Source organism: Nanorana parkeri, unplaced genomic scaffold (genome assembly GCF_000935625.1).
Source record: "Nanorana parkeri isolate BGI_ZX_2015 unplaced genomic scaffold, ASM93562v1 scaffold304, whole genome shotgun sequence".
In the NCBI taxonomy this organism is placed as follows: Eukaryota; Metazoa; Chordata; class Amphibia; order Anura; family Dicroglossidae; genus Nanorana; species Nanorana parkeri.
The window spans coordinates 1,394,041-1,418,387 of NW_017306572.1; the positions used below are offsets into that span (position 1 = coordinate 1,394,041).

The 24,347-nt window shown below is 38.3% G+C and overlaps 1 protein-coding gene across 1 annotated transcript in view; it reads left to right on the forward strand.

Moving 5' to 3' along the window:
• ITGA9 (integrin subunit alpha 9) overlaps positions 1 to 23,248 on the forward strand; it is a gene marked incomplete at its 3' end in the record, with an annotated part of 105,192 nt that extends 81,944 nt beyond the window's left edge. The window contains exons 10-15 of the mRNA XM_018557797.1: positions 3,413 to 3,518; positions 4,977 to 5,071; positions 6,553 to 6,643; positions 9,190 to 9,235; positions 14,702 to 14,856; positions 23,088 to 23,248. Coding sequence (XP_018413299.1) covers positions 3,413 to 3,518; positions 4,977 to 5,071; positions 6,553 to 6,643; positions 9,190 to 9,235; positions 14,702 to 14,856; positions 23,088 to 23,248 — 654 coding nt within the window. The remainder of the gene's footprint in view (positions 1 to 3,412; positions 3,519 to 4,976; positions 5,072 to 6,552; positions 6,644 to 9,189; positions 9,236 to 14,701; positions 14,857 to 23,087) is intronic.
• Positions 23,249 to 24,347: the final 1,099 nt, after the last annotated feature.

The following is a 24,347-nucleotide window of genomic DNA, read 5'->3' on the forward strand; positions in this document are numbered from 1 at the left end:
TAAAGGGTTTAATTTACTAAAAGGTAATGGACTGTTCTCTTTGCAAGGGCATTTCCCTTAGCTTAGTGAATGGGGTGAAGCTCTGCTGACTTTCATCATCCAAATATAACGTTTTTTTATTTTTCATGTGTTTAATTGGGTATTTGTTGCTAAGTAAATTTTTACCACATTCACTAAGCTAAGAGAAAATCCATTTGCAAAATGAACAGCTTATTTTCCTATAATAAATCCACTCCAAAGTGTCTTAGTAGTACACTGAAAGATCGTGCTATGCCAGTGTAAAACAGGAATTATGCATTGTGCATAATCATGCAGTGTAAAGCAAAATGTATTGAAGTGGAACTCCAAACAAAGAACAATATGCTATAGTGGGTATATGTTTACTGTTTTACCTTGCAAAGGATTAGTAATTTTGTTTGGTCCCACAGTGCGGAAACGTCACAATTTCAACTCATTTCTTCACTATTGCCTTGGTTTTGTGTTTTTTTTTCTAGAATGACTATTTAGATATATATATAGCTAATGCTAAAAATTATTTATGTATGAAAAGCAGGAGCTGTGGTGTCACTAATAGAATGTGTGTTAATTATTTTACTGACACTTTCAAAGTGCCTCAGCGGGACTTCACATTCTCCAGACATACTGTATCTTCTACACACTCATTTCCTTGCTGTTGACTTCTTTTGACATAAATCTATTTGATTTGCACACATGTAGTCATTTCCTAGAGACTTTGTAATTTAGTATTACATTTGGCAGAGTCTCAGTAGTTGTTGGTGTTTCCTTCATACGGGATTTCATTAGAATTTAAAAAATTCTCAAATCCTAAACGTCCTTGGGACCTGTATGCCAACTGGATTCAGAAGATATTTAGCTAACTGCTCAAGTAAGTCATTTACACTAATCAGTTTTTAGTATCTCAAAACTGATGTTCACATTTTTATTATTCAATCTTTTAGCAATCACTTTTAGGGTGGCTACATATGTATCCGATATGAAAATTAACTAAATTGTTCAGTGCAACTAAATTGATAGATTACACAATAATTTTTAATGATTTGCTTGTTTGTGATCGATTGTACCCAGATTGATTACAAATCACTAAGGGTATGACTAACGTTAGCAATTGTTACCAAACAGTTCCATGAATGGACAAAAGGACAGAAAAGGGTGGATAAACATCAGGATCGCTTTACTGTTGCAGCTGCAGCTCTCATACCCACCTTACCTATCGGCACAGATAGTAATAACAAATGCAAGAGGATGAAAGACAAAATCTGACTAGCTGCAAGAAGTTGTCCCCTGTATGAATTGTAGCAACTGTATGTGTGACACATGATAAATATAGTACATATGCACTGCAATATTTAAACCAAAAAAGTATGTCTTCATGCAGAAAGTGTCTTACTGAAGAGCAGGCTTTGATTCCTGCCAATCAACCAATTAGCTTTATACTTTCTTTTTTTCTAGGGCATCCAACAGCTACAATGAAGCTGATTGGTTGTTTGAAGAAAGATACAGACTATTTTTCCAGGCAGACATTTCTAACCTGGTAGTTAAATTATGTCTAAAACCAAAATGTAGTTAAAGTTTTTGACAGAGTTAAAACCCCTGACATTGTTTTGCCACCTGGGTGCCATTGGAGAGATTTTTTTTCACTTCCTGTCTCAAAACAGAAAACAAGAAGTGAGAGGAGATCACTCCAAAGTTGAACTCCCTGCTTAGCCTATGTTCATATGTAACTGTTGAGGTGTCTTGTGTCAATCTATGTGCGTTAACAACCGTTGTTAGGCAGCCTGAATTGGACCTGTGCCTTTTCTTTGGCATGGAGTTTCTTTAGCACCTTGCAGTGCATTGCAGCACGTCCCCATCGGCAAGGTGTGCTGAGGTCCCCTTCAGAATATAGATGAATTCACAGTTGGGGTGACAGTCTGAATGAATAGCACCACATCACACCACTGCAAGTACTAAGTGGTACGCACAGGAACGCATGTTTGCCCGCAATGCAATAGCGTGAACAGGGCCTTAGACAGTTGTCACCATAAGATTTCCTCTCTATTCCTGTTTTGGTGACAACTCAGAATGTTTAAATTTCCCTTCCTTCCTGTCCTAGTAACAGTGATTACTAGGACAAACACACACAGCAATAAAAACCTGACAGGTTTTCTAACCTCTCTACTCTATTCAAAACGATATATACTTGACTAAAGTCAAGTATGCTAAATATTGAATGAACTTTTCAGATTTTGGTCTCTTAAAGGAGAAGTTTGGGGTGAGTTAAACATACTCTACCCAATGCTTAGAACCAGTGTGGGATGGCTCTAAGACAGAGAGCTGACCAATCACTTGATCGCTGATCAGCTCTTCATCTCTGCTCCCAGCAGAGCAACAATGACGGTCAGTCACTGCTCTCCACATGGATTGTCTCCTTTACCACTCCCGCAGCACTGCCTGGAGCTACAGGTCAGGAAGGGCACAGGGGCGGCTGGCTCTCAGCTGCACACAGAGAGGCAATGTCAACTATCAATTAAGATGATGGGGACCTCTTTTGAACCTGCTTTACAATTACAATTGCAATTATTTATATAGCGCCAACATATTTTGCAGCGCTGTACAATTATTTAGGCAAGACAAGTAAGAAACACTTAAACCCACAAAAAAAAAAAAAGAAAAACCCTACCTAAATGCCCTTTTAACTTGCCATTGTCATGCTCATGTGATTCTACAGTAATCAATCTTCCCTCTTTATTAGCTTACATCCTGCGGGATCCTTCTACAGTTGTCTTCATCACTGCCTGTGTCACATGGACACGTTCTAGTCCAGTTCTGATGCAGAGTTGGGGTCCTTTCAGGATCCAGAAAAGGAGTGATATCTGAACAAGGGGACTAGGGTAGGGGACAGGCTGGTTGAGTGACCATCGGCAGCTCTGGTTTAGCAGTCCCCTGCACTTAGAAACAGTGTTGGGAGGAGGTACAAGGTGATTATAACTTATTCTACATGGCAAGGAAAAATGAAAGCCCTGCAGGATGCATTAGAGGGAGGTGGGATGGAGGGATGTGGGTCTTAACACAAAAACATCATAAATGAATTACCAAAGGTCATTTAGTTTTGAATCCAACAAGTCAAGCTGTGCAATAATATACTGTGTGTTCCCATTGTAGTCAGTATGAATGTCACATTTATGTTTCTTCTTGTAATCAGTTTCAAAGCACTGTCACTACCATGTGGAGATAAATGTGTCTGTATATACTGAAAGCACTGTTGTGTCTGTTTAGTTAGGAAGTGTAATCTCTATTCAGGTGTTTCCTGAATAGATTTTGAAGCCAAGCAATCATCCAGCGGTATATCCATCTATTAACTGGTTCTCTGCTGCTGTGTATTCTAACACATTTTATGTTTCCTGTTTGCTAGGCAGTAATGGAAGAACAAATTGTGTTGAATGGTGACAATGCATACAATGCACACTTTGGAGAAATCATAGCTAACCTTGGGGATATCGATGATGATGGTTATCCAGGTCAGTATGAAAGTATTTATGTACACATATTGTTATTTTATGATGAAAAATCCTGTGTTAAGAAATCAGTACATTTGGATCTTTGACATTTAATATGTCGACGTTTATCCAGAGTAATTTCCGAGGAAGATCTTTATATTTTTCTCCATATTCTCCCTATAGAAAAAAATGATATTATACTCTAGTATTCCTGACTGTAATAAAAGAGGCAACATACGTACCTTTCCAGGGTCTCATTTGTTGAAATGCTGCCTCTGTGCTTCTTCCTAGCCACTTCAAGTATTTGACCAGTCAGATGGCTGAAATATCTGCTTCCCCCGGTGCCTTTAGTCGTTCCTCTCATCAACTTGTACATCTCAGTGATGTAAGAGCCAGTTGGAGGATCTACTGTGAGTGGCAGGTGAAGCAGATATACCACACCAAACAAAAAGAGATTCGGGCCACCTACTAGGTATAGGCGGTCCATGGGTTAATTTAAGGATCGGGACAGACCATTAGTGTTGTAGTTGAATGAAAAAAAGTATTTATTTAAATATCACAAATAACAAACATGGCCAATCTCTGTTTTTCGACCAATTAAAAACAAAGTAGAAGAAATCAGAACTGACTGTTGCTTTCGTAGCCTTTGTTGGGACTATTTATACCCTCATATATTGTATCACCTCCGTCATGGCTTATGGCAGTCTTCCCGTTGGATTTCAACATGTGTTTAACTCCTTGGATATCCTTTCCATACATAGTGAATTCGACCCGTAAATTGCATGTGGAATCTCTCTAAACGTGATGCTTTGTCAATCTTATGCTACATCAATATATCAAGTGCTAATTTGGAATAAAGCAAATATGTTTTTAGTGGAAACAGTGTGCATCGTTCCTATTTTCATCATATGGATGTTGTCAAAGCTGGAAACAAGCCTAGATTTGCACATAAGTTCTGCTGGGTTGCTATGTATGGACCGGCATGGAGCAGATGTTATATCACATACACAAAATGGCTAAATTGTTGGTTTGATGATGACCACATTAGGTTTGTTTGAGATTGCTTGTCCGTCTTCCTCCATCCATTTGGAAGCATCTGTTTGGTTACGGCTTTCCGCCAGTGAAATTAGATATGCATTTTATATCTTTTCCTGAGAGCCTGTAAGTAGCAGCTCGACACTTAAAGCCTTTTTTTGTTTTATCTCTCCTGTCGGCTTCTTTCATGGACTCAATCAACACAATTTCACAAATAGATATCTCAGTGTGAAGAGAGTGTTGATCTCATTGTCTTCATAAAAGACAAATGCCACTTTACATGGGAAGACCATATAACTTCAGTGCCAATGAAATGTCTTGCAGTGATATAAAAATGTATTACTATGATTAGCTCAAGAATTAAATGTCATAATTATGTATTGCAATTAAAGAAACAAAAATAAAACTGCAATATATTCTTAATTATTTTTTTTTTTAAATCAGATGTTGCGATTGGAGCTCCAAAGGAAGACGACTTTGTGGGTGCTGTTTACATATATCATGGTGATGCAAATGGAATTGTTCCTCAATATTCAATGGTACATATTTTATTTATTTTCTAAAATCATGTTTATATTAATGTTTCAATAAATTATATTTTTTGATCAGCTATTATTCTTATGTAATAAAGTGAGTTTTTAAATATTTTTTAAAATTAATAATAAATACTTTTCTTAATTAATATCAAAAGTGAACATATCCTATACTTTGGTAATGTTATACTTGCTATGATTACAGTGTATATCAACCCAAACGTTTTTGTTTTGGATTTGGATTGCGTGGGGAAGGGTTAGAACCCTTGTCCAGTTTTTACTGCTATCTGGTGAGATTTTCTTCATATTGTCTAGTGACAATTTTTTTTTTACTAGGCAAGAACAGTGACACAACCAGATATAAAAAATCTGCCAGGGGTTCTAGCTTTCACGAACTTTGATAAAAGAAAATTCTTCCTTGTCCATTGAGTGACACAGGTTATATCACCATCTGCAGGAGGATTTGAACACAAAAAAGGATTGGTAACAATATCTGTAGGCCAAGCCAGGATAACCCCTACTTTACTCAACTGTTTTAAGTGTCCTAGGAGAACGGGCATCTTTCTTCAGCTCTGCTAAGAAAAGTCTAACTAATTTCTTTGATTTACTTTTCAATTACTTCTTCAATTGACCACAGTCATTCTCATTACATCACTGCTTGAGCTGGTCTTTACATGGTAACTATCCAGGTTGGTCTTTCCTCAGGCTGACTTTGCAGCTGACTAGCAGTTGAAATCAGTTCTTAAATCCCAGTTCTCTCTGTTAAGTTGTGCCCTCTGTCCTTTGTTGGCTGTGATGCTAATCTGTCAAATCATAGCAGAATGGGTTTGATTCCTCTCTACCACCGGGATAGTCCTCTTTGTCTAACAGTTGTCTCGAGCCTTATGCTTCAGTAGTGATGACTTGTTAGAAGCGGTAAAACTTGCATCCTGCATTCCGCAATTTATAGCAAGCAGTACCAAGAGCAGGAACATAAACACAGAGGGGTGGAAACTGTGTCACTCAAGGACTGCATGAAAAGGTTTTTCAGGTGAGCACAAAAATCCCGTTTTTATTTCTGTCTGCTTTGCGGTTGCAGATTTCCCCTCACTTCCTGTCTCGTAAAATGTTGTAAGCAGAACAGGAAGCGAGGGGAAAGATCCATAACAGAGCCCCAGATAGTAATGAAAACTGACAGGGGTTCTAATCCTTCCCCACTCCAAACCAAAACTAGAATATGTCTATTACTTGACAAACACTTTAAACCTAAATTTAAGATATGTCTGTCTCAATAATTTTCCTATATATTTTTACTTACCGCATAGATCTATACAAGGTGTATTATTTATGGTACTTTACTTACATATTACATAAATCTGCACAAGATAGTTTTGAATTATACAAAATAAAGCAAACACATAAAAGGCCTGCTACTTACAGCAGCTAATCAGATGTTTGTTTTAATTCTCTATTCTGCAATGGAAAATCTCCCCGCTTTTGTCAATCAGAGGATATCTGGAAGAACAATTAGCCCAGCTTTAAGAATGTTTGGACAGTCAATTTCTGGTGGTATTGATATGGACAAGAATGGCTATGCAGGTAAGTTGGGAACACGCCAACAAATGGGAAATGTTTATATAATATCCTTACTAGAAAATTGGTTATTTGCAGACAGTCAATACAAATTAGATGCATAGATCTTCAATTTCAAAAGCAGGTTTATTAGCTATGGCAGTTTATTTCAAAATAACCTCTAGGCTAAAGAAGAACGGCCAAAGCAAAACCTCACAAAATAAAAATTAAGCTTTCCGTATCATACTTGAAAATGTACTATTTGTAATCCCCCTCCATTTCTAAGTTTGTACCTGTTGATCCTACTGTAGCCTCATACTGGGGCCGAGAACGGCATATTTCCACTTTAGAATTTGCAGGATTGTTGGGCATCTAATCCCTTACTCCCAATTCATCTGTGCAGTGTCATCTTGCCGTGAATAAATATAAGGTGATCTTGGCCAGCCCTCCTAAAACCCTTTCTTCCCATTCAGCTATGTGGTGATGTCATCACATCACTGTGTCCATTGTGAATAGAGGAGTTTTCAGCCAGCAGTTTACTAACTGCACTGCCACTCCTTGCGGCCTTAGCGTCATAATATCCTGCATGTTACCTCAACAGTATAAATGGTGAGAAAAGGATATGTGGTCATGTGACCTTGATTACTAGACTAAAATAAAGGTATTTGCTCATTTCTTTTTATAAATCATGGGTGGTAATAATAGTAGTAATAATGAAAATCTCAGTGGTATTTTATGTTAGGAAACTTTGTGGAGACTTCCCATCTGCTTAAAGTAAGAATAAGGATTTAAAATATGGACATTGCAATTTCCACTTTTGTAGTTTGGTTTAAAGAAACAGAGACTTAAATAAAGACTAATCATGTCAAGAAACAAATACAAATACAATAGCCTTCTGATGTTATTTTATTAGCAATGACATTTATTTCATTATAGGTGGACAGATACTAATGGGGTTGTCCTGTGTTACTAATTGTATTTTTCAGCATTGCACATCAAAGCTAATTAGAATGATGTTGTCAAAGGTTGTAATGTATCACCACCACGTTCTTTTACATTTTTAATACTTCTGTTGTGCAGTTATTTGACATTCCATTAATTTGACCAAGTGTAAAGCATTTAAGCAGTGCTATATACAGATGTCACAAAGGCATCTACTCTCTGCTATTAAGAGAGCCTGGAAACTTTCCATTACTCCCTGTTATTTATAAGCTGTGCCACACAAGAATGCTCCTTCTGACTTGCTGACCTGAACAAAGAATAAATGATTAGTTAGCAACCCTATTACAATAGCGCAAAACAGCTTATCATACATTATTTATTCAAAACTGGTGTCTGTTTTAAGAACAGGTATTTACTAACGCAGTGTTAATATGCACTAAAGTACGCAGAGTATCTTTAATTATTCATAATCCTTCCCCACTCCAAACCAGGAGAAAGCTAGTCACTAGCTAGTGGACTAGGCAGGATTTACAAAGATGAAACTTTACACCATAGACCTCTTCCATTAAGTCTTTACCTTTGCTCTGCCTAAAGCCAGATTCACATCTAGGCAATGTACAAACACCACTCCTAGCAGAAGGGGGAGGGATTTTCTTTGGCAGAAGAAACATACAAAGCCTCTTCTAACAAAAAACTTTTCCCACAACCATATTTTCTACCTTCTGCTTGCAAAAGGTTCCACTAAAAGTTTGTTTAATGTAGCAACTTGTTTAGCAATTTTTTTAGGACAAATGACAAGTGAGTCACGTGACTAATTTTATTAATTGCTTCTCAAAATCTTCTAGCTGCTGCAGAAGGACAGTGGAAATCAAAACCATATATTTTTAGTATTTGGTTTGAATGTTCGTTCCAAATTGTTTGTCAGAGCATTTGATGATGCCCTGATTGAGTCACCTAATTTTGTTCCAAAGCTCTTAAAAGATTTTGCCCAGACCGGATATTTGAGGTGTATTAAGTAGGGTACTTTTGCACCTAGCACACTCACATTACAATATGTACGATTTTAACCAAACGAAAATCACAATTTAATTTGTTCAAATAAGAAATGAGAAATTTTCCATCCTGCTTCTGCAATTTTCCTTGTCACTACAGTTAAAAACAAACGTTGAATAGACCTTACTAACCTTTAGAAAATCGAATGCATGTTCCATAAACAAACATTTTAGAACTAAATCCTACTGGTGTATGGCTGGTAACAGTGCACATGGCCATCAACACACCCCAGACCTATAACTGAAATATGTCTTGGGTTGTTAGTATAGGAACTGCATGCTTAGTGACCAAAACCAGGGTAGTTTGTGTTTATTATTACATGTTGTACAGTAGCAGGATTAAATAACTGGTGTTAACAAATATGTATTTAGATAATGTTTAGCATCATATACATACATACATCGTGTACAGAATGTAGAATGATTTAAGGTGCTTTGATTGGCTTCTACCCCTGTCATAAATCTATGGCAGTGTATAGGTTAAATGTGGTAATGAGACACGTAGTTTCATTCTGAGGTCAAGTATAATTTATGTGCTACTATTGGACTTTTTTTATTGCTTATTTTCTCTTCTTTTAGATGTGACCATTGGGGCTTTTATGTCAGACAGTGTTGTACTGCTAAGGTAAGGAACATTTTGCTGTACATCATTTTATAAACATATCCATAAAAAAAGAAAAAAACTAATTTAAAATGGCTGTGGATTGACACAGTGGGAGTAACTCATGAGCGGGCATATGCATAGGTCATATGTTAAAAAAAATCTTTCAGAAAATATGGCTTTCATATGCTTATTTTTTTTATAAACTTACAAAATACATAACATTATAATTGCATCAATCAAGAAGGCTGCATCGACACTACTGATCTGTTAAATTTGAACTAACAGCTAAATACTCACTTGAAATACTGCTAGTTTAGCTAGTTTACCTGTCAAAGACTTTGTAATTCTCTTCAAACAGGCCTGAAATTTACAAAGTCCTGTCATCACAGACAATCTGGGGAACTGACTCTTCTTGGCAGCAGTCAAGGTGTATGTAAAGCCAAACTTTTTTTGTTTTTTTTTGTTTTGGAGAGCGGGAAAGAGTTAAAACCTCGTTTAGGTTATTTTTGCTGCTTGTGTCCAGCTGGGGAGATTTCCCTTTACTTCCTGTCTTGGGGACCTAACAGGAAATGAGAGACAAGGTCTCCAATTTCACCCAAAATTCTATTCCATTTCATGCCATTCCTGAGTTGTTTCAGGAACAGTCATCCCCATTAGAGGATTTTCCCTCATCTGTCATGCTGATGACATTTTAAAATTTTCAGATTTCTCCTTATTTTCTGTCTTATTTTCTAGTCACCAGACAAATAGAGGATACATTTCCATGGCAGGGATACAGATAAAGACTTGACAGAGGGTCTAACCCTTCCCGGCTCAATCCAGAACTAAACACAAAGAAAATTTGCCTTTACATACACTTTAACCCCTCGATCACTTTAGACTTGTCTAGTATGTCCACGCTTAAAAAAAAAAAAAGCCCATGGCTGTAGCAGCTGTGAACTTTCTATTTTGTGCAGAAGGTTTCCCCTGGTTCCTGGGCTCTCCTTCTCCTGGGTACCCAGGACTATGACAAACAGTGTCAGGATGGCGAGTGGGAAAACACTGAGTAACACTACCCAATGTCCTCTGCAGAGTGTTAACCTCAGAGCACTCAGTTCTGAGCATTTCCCGATTCAGAGCTCACAAACTCACAGCTTCAAAGCCAGGTAAATGGCCTGTGCTTGTTTGCCTGGAGTAGAGGGCAGGGGAGAAATTAGTAGTCTAATAGACCCCTGATGTATCTATAAAAAATATCTGTCACCTGCCCAATTCTATCACATGGGGAGCTTCTTAGTAAAATCAGTAATGGATATGGACAGCGGACACATTAAATCAGGCTGATTTACTAAAGGATTTGAGAATGTTTGTACAATGGGTGAAGATTAATGTCAGTTATCCTATCAAAAGAAAATCCACGTTTACTAATTTTATTTGCATATTATTGAATAACTGAAGTGACTATACTCACAATTTGTTGTGCAAATATTCTCAAATCCTCTAGTAAATCAGCCTCAGTGTGGGATCTTCCATTTTTGATTGACCGGGCCCCACCTATAACTAAAATGTCACTTTTTGGTGGACTGGCACCTTAATGGTAAGCCACTCTGGACATCATATATAAGAAATGGAAGCATCCCTTCATTATCTAAATCATACCAGCTGGATTATATTTGGTTGCTATGTAAAATGTACTCTTTCTGTTTAGTTATATAGATAAAATAGCTAGAATCCTGGAAACTGTCATCAGTGAAAATATTTCACCTCTATCTACATTAGATCCTCATCTAATTGTTAGGCCTCCTTTGTAACATTTTACTGGTTATAATTTCACATGCCACCAGCAAACATAAGAATGAGCTCATTATTAGCTGCTGTCATAGAAGAATGTACTCTTACATTATGCATTCAAGTTGTTCTATAGGGTTCGACACTGATTAAAGATTACTTTTGGCCTCAAAACTATTCCCCATGGTGCATCTTATGATTTTCCATGTGCTTTCACAAATTTAATTGTCGGATACTGCTACAAAATCAGATGCAGTGCAAACCAAGGTTAAGTTAGCACAAGAAAATGTAGAATTGGAAACCAACCTAAATAATCGAATTTGTACCTCCATATGCCTTTTGTGGAAGCTGAATGTAGAACTGCAAGCAAATATGTCCATATTTCTAATGTGGGATGATTAGAAGATGTCAATGCAGTAAGCATAATTTATCAGAAACTGGTCTAGTTGCATTTTGCATTGGTTAACATCTTTAATGGGCAAATAGTAGAACCTTCATACAGGAAGGTCATCATATTTACATGTTTCATGTTTCTTGTTTTTATTGCTTTCTTTCTCGTGTGACAAGACCACAAAGATTATAATTAAAAGTCATAGTAAAGCATTTCCCAACAGAATAACAAATGGGTTACTTGGATTCTCCAGAGATTGTTTGGTAAAAGGAGAACCTCTTGCCTTAGACTATTTTCTCTTGATTTTTTGCCTGAATCTGACTCAGCAGGTTCACATATATGCTTCCCATTGCTCTCGGCAGCTCTTGAAACAAAGTGAAATACCCAGTACTGCATATATAAATGAATATTGTTTTTTGTACTGCACAGAATTATCTATAGGATTTGAGTAATAAAACCTACATTTGAGCACTCATAATATAGCTTTATATGCAATGTTTTGAGCTGCCTGGCCAGATCTCTATTAAAAGTGGCCATGCATGCTTATAGCCACATCTCCATTACCTAGTTTTTCAGAAACTCTCCTGAAATTCTGGACTATTTAGAGGCATTACCCCCCACCCCTCCCCTTCCCAGCAAGCATTGGTTTACCAGCCTGCTCAAAAAATATCAAGGCAGATTACAATTAGATAAGTTCAAGGCAGCCCATGCCCAATTATTGATAGATTAGGTGTGAATCTTCCTTAAGCTGGCCATATACTGGTTGATTTACATGCAAACATTGATATGAAAAATATCATCAAAACATTTGCAAATGCCATCAGAGATTTGATGAATGTCATTCGAAATTCTGTTTTGATTTTAACATTCAGTTTTGGAATGAATAGAGTTTTCCTAAATTAAAACAACATTTACAGTTATCATTTATTCATCAAGTAATAGCAGCATCCAGGGCTGCTTGAGAGCCTTGGCTATAACAGGAAAGAGCAGTCCTTCTTTTAAAAGAGGATGCACAGCTTATGCATATGCATGAATTCACAGTTATTTCAATAACTGAACATAACTGCAATAGGCTCCAAAACTATCCTGTTAAAGTAGAATGTCAAATTTTGGCACTTCCTGTACTGCAACTCCTTTTTCTGTTTAGTGACAGTCACTCTTAAGATCCAAATAACAGTTTCCATTAAAAGTACACAAAAAAGTGCATGGGTTGCATGCCTCTTCTGATAAATAATGTAAGATTTTTCCAACTTACCAGAATCCATTTAGTAAAAAAGGGAAACCCATGGCTTTACGGTCTCTTTGTTTACAGAAACTATGAATCCCTTTGTGTTTGAACACACCAGATAATTATTTATTCCTCTTTTGAACTATCCTTTGAGCTTTGCCCATCAGACATGCTCAATTTGATTTTCTTTACATTTTCGAACCTAGGGAGTTAAACGTTTGTAGAGAGGCCATGAATTGCATTAGCTGTACTCTCGAGATTACTGTAGCAAATCTGACTTTTGTAATTTCTGCAATTTTCCTGCCTATGCTTTACAAGCAAACAATTACTGAAATTGAGTTTCATTAAGCCTCTATATTCTCAGGGGTGAGAACACTTGGAAGATGGCCAAGCTATCTGTCACTGGATTGCCAACCCTTAACCCCTCCTTGTCAAAAAGAAAATGCACAAGGTCGTTCTATGGGAAATTTAAACAAATGCTTGAATTCTTCACTAAATGTAACTGTTTTATGCAACAGGTTGGTCACCCCTAGATAATTGGCATATTTGTTCATTTTCTCAACACAAACAGTTAACTCAGACTCCAAAAAGAACAAGTTGAATGCCAGCCATTGTTTAACTTTTGGATAGAGTGGGAAAGGCTTAGATCTTTGTTACAAGAAGTTAGGGGAAACCTCCAAAAGGTATACATGGATCAGCAAAGAGTTTAGGAAGGTTCCAACCTGTCACATTTTAGTAAAAATAAATACATACAGTATACTGTATATAGCTGTTGTATCTTGTTGGAAATACTTATCCTCCCTTTCTGTCTACCTGTTGGAAATATTTATTTTCCCTTTCTGTCTAACTGATGGGAGCAAAGACAGCAATCAAAACCTAACTCTAAACCTAAATCTAACTCTACCCCACTGTACCCAATTTTAAATTAGCTGATTTTTTCCCTGTTGGGAGAGTAAATTAAATTTTTCCCAATACTTAGAGTTGGCATGTGACGCTGCAGTTGTCACATGCCGGCTCTATGGAATGAGAGATGAGTGATCACGGTCTTCTCCATGCAGAGAGTGGTGACTGTTAGTCACCGCTCCCCATAGGGATTTCCCCTCCCATAGCTGGCTCTGCCTCTTTAGAAGCAACAGGGTGGATCCTGACAATATTGTAGTGATCTTTCCCTGCTGCAGCGCAACTCTGCACTGTAAGCAAAAAGTGGGCAGTAGCCTGCTATATGCTGACTTTGGGTCACAGAAATACAAAAAGAAAAAGAGGTTTGGCTTTAGTTCTCTTTTACACATGTTTTTTTTTCAAATGTAAATGCAGATTTTTAATGTATTTGCTTAATTTAATAGATTAAAAAAATAAACATAAAATATGCCATGTACAAAGGTTTTAGTTCCTATTAAACACTTCCTTTCGTAACACAGCCACCAAATATTCTATGGGAACATTTTCTCACTCTTCCATGTCATGCATCAAGTAAAAAAAATCTTGTATTTTATGCTCTTTATTTTTAAAAAGTCCTAATCCTTTTTTAATTTCTTGAGGGAAGTAATTGATTTTAAGGTATGTTTTGGATCATTGACCTGTTGGAATATCCAGTCTCTTTTCATCTTCAGTTCTTTTACTGACTATGACTGATAAAACTCAAAGCATGTAATTTGACCAGGGGTGCACATTTTATGCATTTACTGTAAATATTAAATATTTGGGGATATAGGGGTTAATTTGGTGTAACTTGAAGTTGCATTGGTGCATATATGTGTCTCCTGAATGATAACTCCCATTGTCCACTATGTCCCACAAATAGTGTAGGCAGCTGGTAATTTATACATTGAGGTGAATGGGTAACTACAGTATAATGCAGATTAGCTGCTTGATGTAGAGAATGAGAAGTCTTAGAGTCCAATCTGTATGCATGTGGGCAGATGTATATAAATGCCCATTCTTATTTGCCAGTATCAAATGTATCTGCCATCTAAAGTTTGTTACTAGCCTTATGTTTCAAAAATTTTAGTATTTTTGCAGTAGATTAAATAGAGAATGTTTGTTACATATGTTATATTAACCTAATTCCAGAATTGTTGACAAATAAAAAATTTTTTTTCCATAGGACAAGACCAGTCATTACTGTGAAGGTCTCCATATTGCTGCCATCGTCCATTAATATTACTGCACCACAGTGTCATGATGGTACACAACATGTGAGCTGTGTCAATATTACTGTATGTTTCCAATTCTATGGCAAGCACGTTCCTGGAGAAATAGGTAATATTTTAATTTTTAGCAGAATTATACCATAATGTTAATATTAAGCTACAGTAGAAGTGTTGGAAGAAGGCAGCCCCTGCATATGTTTAGCAAAGTCCTGAAGCTTCCCTCATTCCATGTGATTGTGGAATGCTAACTGTGTGATCTGGGTTACCATGTGTTCTCCCTTTTGGATATTGAGCATCATGTACACTCTGCCATTGGTGACATTGGATTCCACATATGAATGTGGACTGGGAGTGTGCTTTCATGCAATAGTCTTCTCTTTTTATGAACTTCAAAATCTCTGACTGTTTTGACATCTTTGCATATGAGAGCTTTATAACTCCTTGTGGAGAATTTGATGTTCCTCTACATCATTGTTATTTATCAAGATTTTTGTGGCACTAAAAAACATGTAAAAAAAAAGCTAACGCCACTCCGCTTTGGATTATCTTTAACCTTGGAAGCTTAGAGCTTCAGACTATAAACATTTTGGCCAGTGGATAGTTAAAGTGTAATAAGTAAGTCTGCAATGTCTCAATTTACCATGTCTCTACATTTTGACTGGGAATATGCATTTTTTATATGTTTTTATTAGGGTTGCACAGATACCAAGTGCAGTACTCGGTGCAAGTACGAGTACATGTACCGATACTTTTAAGCTCCAAGGCTAGACTAGAGAAAAATTCAAAAAGTAGGAGGCAGCTGTCATTTGTAAGGAGCACACGGAGCTCCTGGGATTTGTACATCTCTGTTTTAATGTACAATTTTGTTTTTATAAATATAAATAAAGAGATGCACCGATACCAGTTTTACGAGTACTTGTACTTGCCGAGTACTTACAAGTACGAGTACTGATACATTTTTGTTTATTGTCATGTGACAGTTTTTCTAAATCAATACAGACTAATGATTTCAGGACAGTGGTGGAGCGCCAGAGCCAGGTCCCACCTGCAACCGCTGCAACCCTGTATCTGCACTGGTACTCGAAAAGTATCTGTGCATCTCTAGTTTTTATATTCAGCTAAACAAAAGTCATATTTTTTATGATACAATTTGGAATCTGTCCAGGTACAACTTAGTGGCACCTTAAAACCACTGACCTAGTGATCTCTTGCAAAGTTTTCTGTATATGAGGAGTGGTGACTGTATCTATTATCTTTGGGATTGTCTGTAATGGTCTTATTTACTCTACTTTAACTGTTTTAAGAGAAATGCATGTCTGGAAGGACACCTGATGCCTTCCTCGATTTAGTCTGAACAGTACACTGTACATCGCAAAATGCAGATCAGTGCAAACTGCAATCAGGCTGAAAATAAAAACATACGTGTATACAATGACCTGGGCATATGAGAATGGAAAAATAACAGACAGAGGTAAGGGATAACATTTAGTCTACTCCTGCCCCTGGGTGCATTAAATAAGGTAATGTTTGAAAAACACAGTTATCTGTTCACGGTTAACATAAAGTTTGTTAACAGTTCATGTTGGGATGGATGAAGAGTAAACAAATGGCTGAAATACTAAATGCTCCTGGAGAAAATGTCTCTCCAGTTCCTCTTTAGTGCTGGCTATATGTCATGTGATCTCTGTTAATTGGGAGGAGCAATGTTTAGATTGGTTAATCCTCGTCCTTGGTAGACATCATTACTCTTTATGTGTCCATCCCAGAAAAGATAGCTTTATGTTAAAGTGGACTTGTCATAAACCTTATGAGTCTGCTAAAATACAGCCCTGTCACAATATACACTATCCGTTTTCAGAAAAGCTCCATTTTGTATCATTAAAAAGCTGCCCTTGAATTCCAATCTGTGACTTTGTCTGGGCAGATGATGTCATCAGCCTGCTGCAGGAAGGAGGAACTGTCAGTCTTCTTTCCACAAGTGATCACACTGCAACATTGTAACTTTGTAGCAAGGTGAGGGGCAGCAGCAAAGGGCTGATCTGTGTCAGGCGGTAATGAATGCAGCCACAGGCACCTTAATAATGTCTGAAGAAAGATGCCTTCTGAAAAAATATATCTGCTGCTAAGTTTGTTTTAACAGCTGAGTATAGGTCAGCTTTAGCATAGCTTCATGTTACGTGCTGTTTATATGCACAGTCTTTTTTTGTATGGAATCTCCAAAAAATGTTGTAACAGACAAACAAACCATCTGAAATGTTTATGTTGTGAAACACCACTGTATGCACAATTTCCTATTTTATTTTAAATATTTATAAACTTTGACTCACTTTTCTGACGTTACAGAGAATATTAGACTAAAGCTGGCAATATATCCTTAGAAACAGCATGAATGGGGGAAATTACACTAAAGGCTATTGTATTCAGCAGCCATTGCTGCCTCTGATTAGATGTCGGCGCTGTTCGTCCTGATCATTTTTGGATTGGCGACAAAAGTCAATAGGAGGAATAGGCCAAAATTTGAGCAGTGAATGGCTAGCTTTGCCTACCTTGATGGAATTTATAATAGTTTCTTCCAAGTGTAAGGACTTGCCTTAAATCATGCCTCTTAATCCGATCATCTTCTTTAGTGTACTTTTTAGCTGTCCCTCCAGCACTGGTGAGGGTCTCCGATCCAGTGCTGACTCCTCTGTCCTCCTCTTCTCTCATATCCCACGGAGTCTGTGCGGGTGTACGCTGCTCCATGTACTTACCTTGTATCTTTCCTCGCCTCCCAGCCGAACATCTGAACTGCGCATGTGCCCATCCCAAGATGCTTTGCGGCCGCCTGAGAAATTTTCAGATGTTCGGATGGGAGCGCACGGCGGAGACAAAGGTAAATATTAACCCTTTGAAAAAGTTGTTTTAAAAAAAATCGTTTTGTATATATATATCTAGCTAGCAGTAGATATATGCAAAAACATGTGAGGGTTTAATAACCCTTTAAGGTTTCTTGGCAGTCACTTGGCAACTCAAAGTTTCAGCTCCCTCCATACATTTTCTATAGGATTAAGGTCTGAAAACTGGCTAGGCCACTCCATAACCTTAATGTGCTTCTTCTTGAGCCACTGCTTTGTTGCCTTGGCGGTATGTTTTGGGTCAAACAGAAACTGCACAGCTATTACAGTGAGATACCTGATTGCTACAAGCGATCAGGTATCTGTCAAAGCTTAAAGGGTTATTAAACCCTCCTGTGTTTTTGCATATATCTACTGCTAGCGAGCAGTAGATATATGCAAAAAGTTACCTGTGTCTTCCCTGTGCGCTCCCGTCCGAAAATCTTAAAATTCTCGGGCGGCCGCAAAGCATCTTGGGGAGGGTGCATGCGCAGTTCACATTTTCGGCCCAGGAGACGAGGAGAGACACAAGGTAAGTATATGGATGTGTGCACCCGCATGCAGACACCGTGGGACAGGAAGTGCCAGCAAGGACAGAGGAGTCAGTGCTGGATCGGAGATCCGCAGCAGCGCTGGAGGGACATATGAAAACAACAGGAAAGAAGAGGAAGATCAGATTAAGAAACATAATTTAAGGTAAGTGCTTTAATTCACATTGGGGAAGAGAAAAGAATCTTTGACTTTGATGTCACTTTAATTGTTTTATTAATGAATGTCTCAATACCGAGGCATCCATTAATGAACGATAACCGCTGATCTCACTGGTTACCGGCTTTTGACAGCTCGAAATAGCTGATCATGCACAGTGTACGTGATCAGTTATTTGGGCACTTTGTGACAGGGACATACAGTGTACATCTCCAGTCAGGAAGGGGTTACACAGTTATTCCATTCTTTTTAAAATATTTGACTTTTTGTCGCTGTATTGAATGTGCTTTTGTTCAGCTTTGAACTAAATTTTAAACAACAAAATACCAATTGTTGATCTACCCTGGGGCATTTACCTAGGGACAATAATATTTATGTTTTTTTCCCCCTTGTTTTCTCTTTATTATTATGTAAATCCCTGTGTGTGTATGTACTGGGTAACTACTTTCAGATTACTTTCATCTGCCCACAAGCCTGTAGTTATCTGAGACTGTCAGTTTATTGAGTTTATTCAGTCACAGGATGGATCAGTTTACAGTGTAAATATTTCAACCAGCAGTCAGAGTTTACAGGCTGTTTACTTTAGTGACTTAATTTACGATAACCTGACTGTGACCTTCAAAAGCATTTTTATTGATTAATGGTTGAGATTGTTATGTTATAGTGTTTGCTGTTTTTATACTCATTTTACTTTAGCAAAGATTTGCGGATTGATTTACACATGGAAATACGTATTCTGCAGGCATAAAACCCAGGTTGCTAGAAAGTCAGCTTGCTAGAAAGGTATTTTTTTTTAAGATGCACTTGTGTGCAAGTGAGTTAACTTTTATTTATTATGTTTTGTTTTTAGGGCTGGTTCACACCTGCATGTGTTCAGCACACGCTATCACAGAGCACACTCAGCATGTGATACCGTGCCCTAGCTACATTGTGCTGCCATTCATTTAGCGGCACCCCCAATACACATCCTTTATTGCAAATAATGTCAAATAGGTCAAAATTGCCAATGTTTCAGGGCCACACAAGATCCCTTCCTCAAGGTGACACAGTGACTGTGATATGTGACTTTATTTGCAATAAATTATACTTTCTTTGTTTTTTTTGAGTGCTGGTGACTTATCTGCACATCTCTGAAGTTCTACACAGCGCTATCCGTTGTGGTCACTTTGAGCACCTGTCTTATCTCCATTGGTTACAACACTGTATGGTGTGAAGGAGGAACCTTCAATAACCCCCACACCTCCTGGCAGCCTGCATCGTAGTGCAGCGCAACACGTGGTACCACAATACCGTGCATTTCGGTGGAAAAAAGTAGCGCATCACTGTGTTACTTAAAGGTGGCTATAAATTGCTTGCATTTCAATTCTAGCAGTTTGTGGCCCCCATCCCTTTTGACAAAAGCCAATTTTTCAATTGACTTTTGTCACAGGAGCCAGTCCAAAAATTCCCAGCCAAACAGTGATCAACTGCGGCCACTATTCGGATATTTTGACAGCAACGTACCCTCCACTGTCAGAATGCAATAGCCCCCCCCCCCACGCTGTTTAGGTGTAGATGGGTGAATCAAGGTTTTTGTTTTCCCTGATTAGTTTATGGCCAGCTTAACACAATAGTTGAAGTGTTGGTGAGATTGCATAACTTTTTCTTGTACTGAATCACAGCAGCTTATTGACATTCACCAGTGGTGCACCTGATCCTAGAATTGAGAGCAGTAATAAAAAAAAAAGAGACATTAATGAGTAAAAGGAATGGTGGCAAACCTACAATCTAATGAGGGGATTATTTTTTTAATTTGATTGTCTAATAGTGCGCTGATCTTGATTGTACTTTCCTTTTCTTTTGCAAATCATGACATGACAGGAGATTTAATGAAAGTAAAAAGTGGAAACCTGTTATATTAAAGTTGCTGAAATCATGTTAGTGATTAAAAAAATATGGAAGCTCCCATTGTTTACCTCTCTTTTTGAGGATGCTAGTTGCATGGCTGGAAAGCGCTAATACATTGGGGTAAGTATTTTTGAAAATACTGAACAGGAAACTGTATATGAATCAGGAGTTCTAAGTGCACTCTGACTTTGTAAACTGCATGGTTGTTCTGTGTTAATGACTAGGGATGGGCTCGATGTTTGAGTCGAATATTTCCACTGGAACATTAACAGTTTGTGTGTTCAGCGAACACACAAACTGACAGGGCGTTCGGCGGGCTTGTGCGGGCCTGATTGGGTAAAGCAATGCACCTGACCACAGGTCAGGTGCAAGACTTCACCAAATCACAGCACAGAGAACTGTGAGAGCAAAGTCATGATGACGTACAAATGTAAACAGTTGGGCGGAGCTAGCTGTCACCACAAGCCCCACCCAATTGTTTATATTTTACCTGCATCTGTCAGAATGCCATTCTGCGGCTTGAGTTCGTCGCTAGCGGACAGGTCGGCTGGCTTTTTAAAAAAGGTCTATTTATATTTTCTTGTTTTATTTTAAATTTCGTCGAGTTGTCATTGTCGTGGACAACGCTGGACGTGGTGATTGACCCTAGGATTACGTCAGTGGATCAATTTTTTAAATAAAGGACTTGTCAAAAGCCTTTGTTGTGTTTTTACTTCACTTTAGTGAATGGGTAGACAAGTACCCCTTACTCATTCACAAGGGGGGCGCATCTGAGTGCCCCTTTATTAAAGGGGTAACCCAATGTGAATAAGCCCCTTGCCCTGCACCCCCACAACTAACGCCCCAGGGCTTGTGGGGAAGAGGCCCTTGTCCCCATCGGCACGGGGACAAGGTGCTTTTCCAGGGGAGACCCTGAAAAAGCACCCTCCTGGTGTCAAGGGCATGTAGCCTGGTATGGCAGGGTGTACCGCATGTAGCAGGGTACTTAGTCTTTACCTGGAATGAATCACAGCTGCGGATAGGCACTACTTCCTGTGCATCTCTTAGCTTCAAGGAACTATATGCAGTCAGCTAATCAGGAGGATCGCAGGGGTACACAATGTAAACACATGTGGGCATGTAATGAGATTATGCAAGTCCTGGGTAAGAATAAACAATCTGTATTACTTCATACAGAGTTGTAGAATTATCAAGGAACAGTCCTTTTAGTGTATAGCAAGTGGTATTGCATCATATCCCTCACATGAGAGTGTTAGCACCCAGACTCTGCGAATAACAGTCTGTATTCCATCATACAAGAGATTAAGTTCTTGGTTTATAGCACACAGTATAACCCTGGGAACAGGGCGACTAGTACCCCTCGAAAGAGATGTAACAGCATATAGTGGATCGACAGCAACAAGCAACTTAATAGCTGAAGGAATACTTGCGGATAGCTGCTCTGGAGAGGGTGGAAGTGTTCCATAGATGAGAGTAGAGGAATAAGCTTAAGTGGGTCCAGGAGGATGAGGATTGTTGCAATCTGAGAAGCAGAGTAAGGGTGGTTCCCTGTGCTGGCAGGTTCAGTGAGCTGAGGATCAAACTCTGATCTTGCAGTCCTGGTGGCTGAGGGGTTACTGTGCACTTGTAGTCAGGGAATGAGAAGGTGTGCTCTGATAAACTGCAGACTGGATGAATAGATGGGGAGGTAAGCTATGTGCAGGGAAATTCTCAGTGTCTATTACATTGCCTAGACACTTAGCATTTCAAAAGCTGTGGCTTTTTTCAGACAGCTGGGTTGAGGGGGGAGGAGCTGCGTGACCCCACATGAGCAGGCGGGGTTGGAGGCTGATCCCAGAGCGTGGCAAGGTAAGTCTGTTACACAGGCCTGTGCTCGGATCAAGGGCCTGGTTCGGAATTTTCAGGGGGGGCCCACGTCTTTTTTTAAAAAAATTGGTGTCCCTCCTAAAATTCCTGCTTGACCTTAGGGGGAACCGCAAGCTATTTTGTAATTTTTATGTAATTTTTTTAAATGTATTTTTGCTGCAGCAGGTTCGTACAGATGTGCCACTTCACAGGCAGTTTAAGGGGAACCTCCAGGCACGATATTTAAAGGAATTTTTTATTGTTTTACTTTAAGCAATGTTAAGCTCACTGCTCCTTTTAAAACTGTATTTTTTAAAAGTGTTTTTTGCATTGATACATGTTCCCCAGATCAGTACCTGAATCCCCATACCCTTTTTATGGCCAATAACTTGCATATAAGCTTTCGAAAGGGGGACATTTGATTTTTCAAGTTCGACTTTCATTGAGTTCGAGTTTGAATTTGAACTTTTTCCATTTTCTAAAGTTTCGAATTTGAACCAAACTTGGGTGTGCTGGGCCCATCACTTTTAATGACAAAGATAGCACTGAAATCAGATATAGCCAGACAACTGCTAATTTTAGAATGATGTCCACAGTAGTAGCCTCCATATTTCTTTCAGGATATGTTGTCTTCAAAACCTGCATGGTTCCTTTGGCTTGCTGCGCTTTCCACATCCATATTGCTTTTTGCACTGCTTTATTGAAAAAGCCTGTTGAAGTTGCATGCTCTAATTCTGACCTGGCCTACCATTTACAAAATCAGTAAACACAAGTAATTTAGAGCAATACAACATTTTTGATTTAATCTGCAAAGAAAACCTAGATTGCTTGTTATGGATTACAGCATAAATTATATTCTAAGCCTGTCATTTTTGTCATGTGGGTAAAGCAGAGCCATGAAATACAGCTGGGAGATCCCACCACTGGAATCCCCAGGAAAAAAAAAGAAGCCAGCAGGTTACCAGCCTTTACCTGTAGATACAGTTTGTTGTAGGGTCAATTTTTCATGAAGGACTGTATCTTGCAGGTTTAACCTACAATGTGACCGCTGATATTGAGAAGAAAGAAAAAAGCCAACAGCCCAGGGTGTTCTTGGTTTCACCAGGAGAAACTGTTGCTCATATTAGTGAGAAGATACAGCTCACTCACATGAAAGAGAAATGTGACCAGTATCTTGCACATGTAAAGGTAAGTAATTTATTTGTCTCATTTTTGAAAACTACCATTACATATTAAGTGCCTTTATGAAGTGGAGTACAGATATAACAATTTATTTTGGATTTCTGGCACAGCTAGAATTTGCATATTTACCAAATCAGAAAACAATGATTCTTAAGGCATAGTATTATTTAAGATGGTGGCTTAAACATATCTAATTCTATGCATTCTATACATTAGAATTGTCAAGATCTGACCTTAATCCTACTGAAATACAATTGTTTGATCTGAAGCCGGCCATTTAGGCGACGAGATATACCCAAAGTATACTTGAACCGAAACAGTTTTTATACACGGATGAGTCAAAATGACTCCTCAACTGCAGCACAGACCTTGATTGTTTACACCAGTTGTTTATTTTGGATTTGGATATGGTAGTGTAAAGTTTATGACTTGGATAAGATCATGGTTTGCTTTTAGTGCTATTTTAGGCAGCATAGACTTACTTACATCAGTTCTGCAGCTCTCTCACTTGCATTTAACTGTAATAGCAGCAATCATAGAGAGAGGGTACGCATGTTTTTATTTGCTGAGTGCAATGCAGAGCAACTGAATTGGCCATTTTCCTACAGACATGCTTTTCACTGAATTGAAAAAAACAAAAAACAGTCAGCTGTAAATGTACATCTTGGAAGCTGATGGGGTTCAATGAATCCTTCAAGATGGGAGGAAGGGTTCGCTGCAGGTAGTGTTGAGTATAACCAGAAGCAGGCAGAACTTTGGGTGACTTCAACCCATGTATAACTTGCCCTTACACTGTTTGTGTACATTAATGTACGCCTCTGATTTGGATGTATGAAATCAAAAACAAATGATTTGCCAAGTCTTGTTTAATAGTTTTGATATTGGACAGAGTTGCTGTATATTTGTAGCCATTTGGCAGAGCTTTGAGGTTTGGGTGTTGAAATCTTGGCTTTGTATAACGGATTATGTTCTTCTGGTGTATAATTGTTAAGGGCTTGTCAAATTACCAGCATAAATTGATCTACAATATGTTTCATATTAAGAAAGGGAAAACACATCCAATTGACCATTGAAAATATAGACTCTGAAACCTTTCCAGATTTTC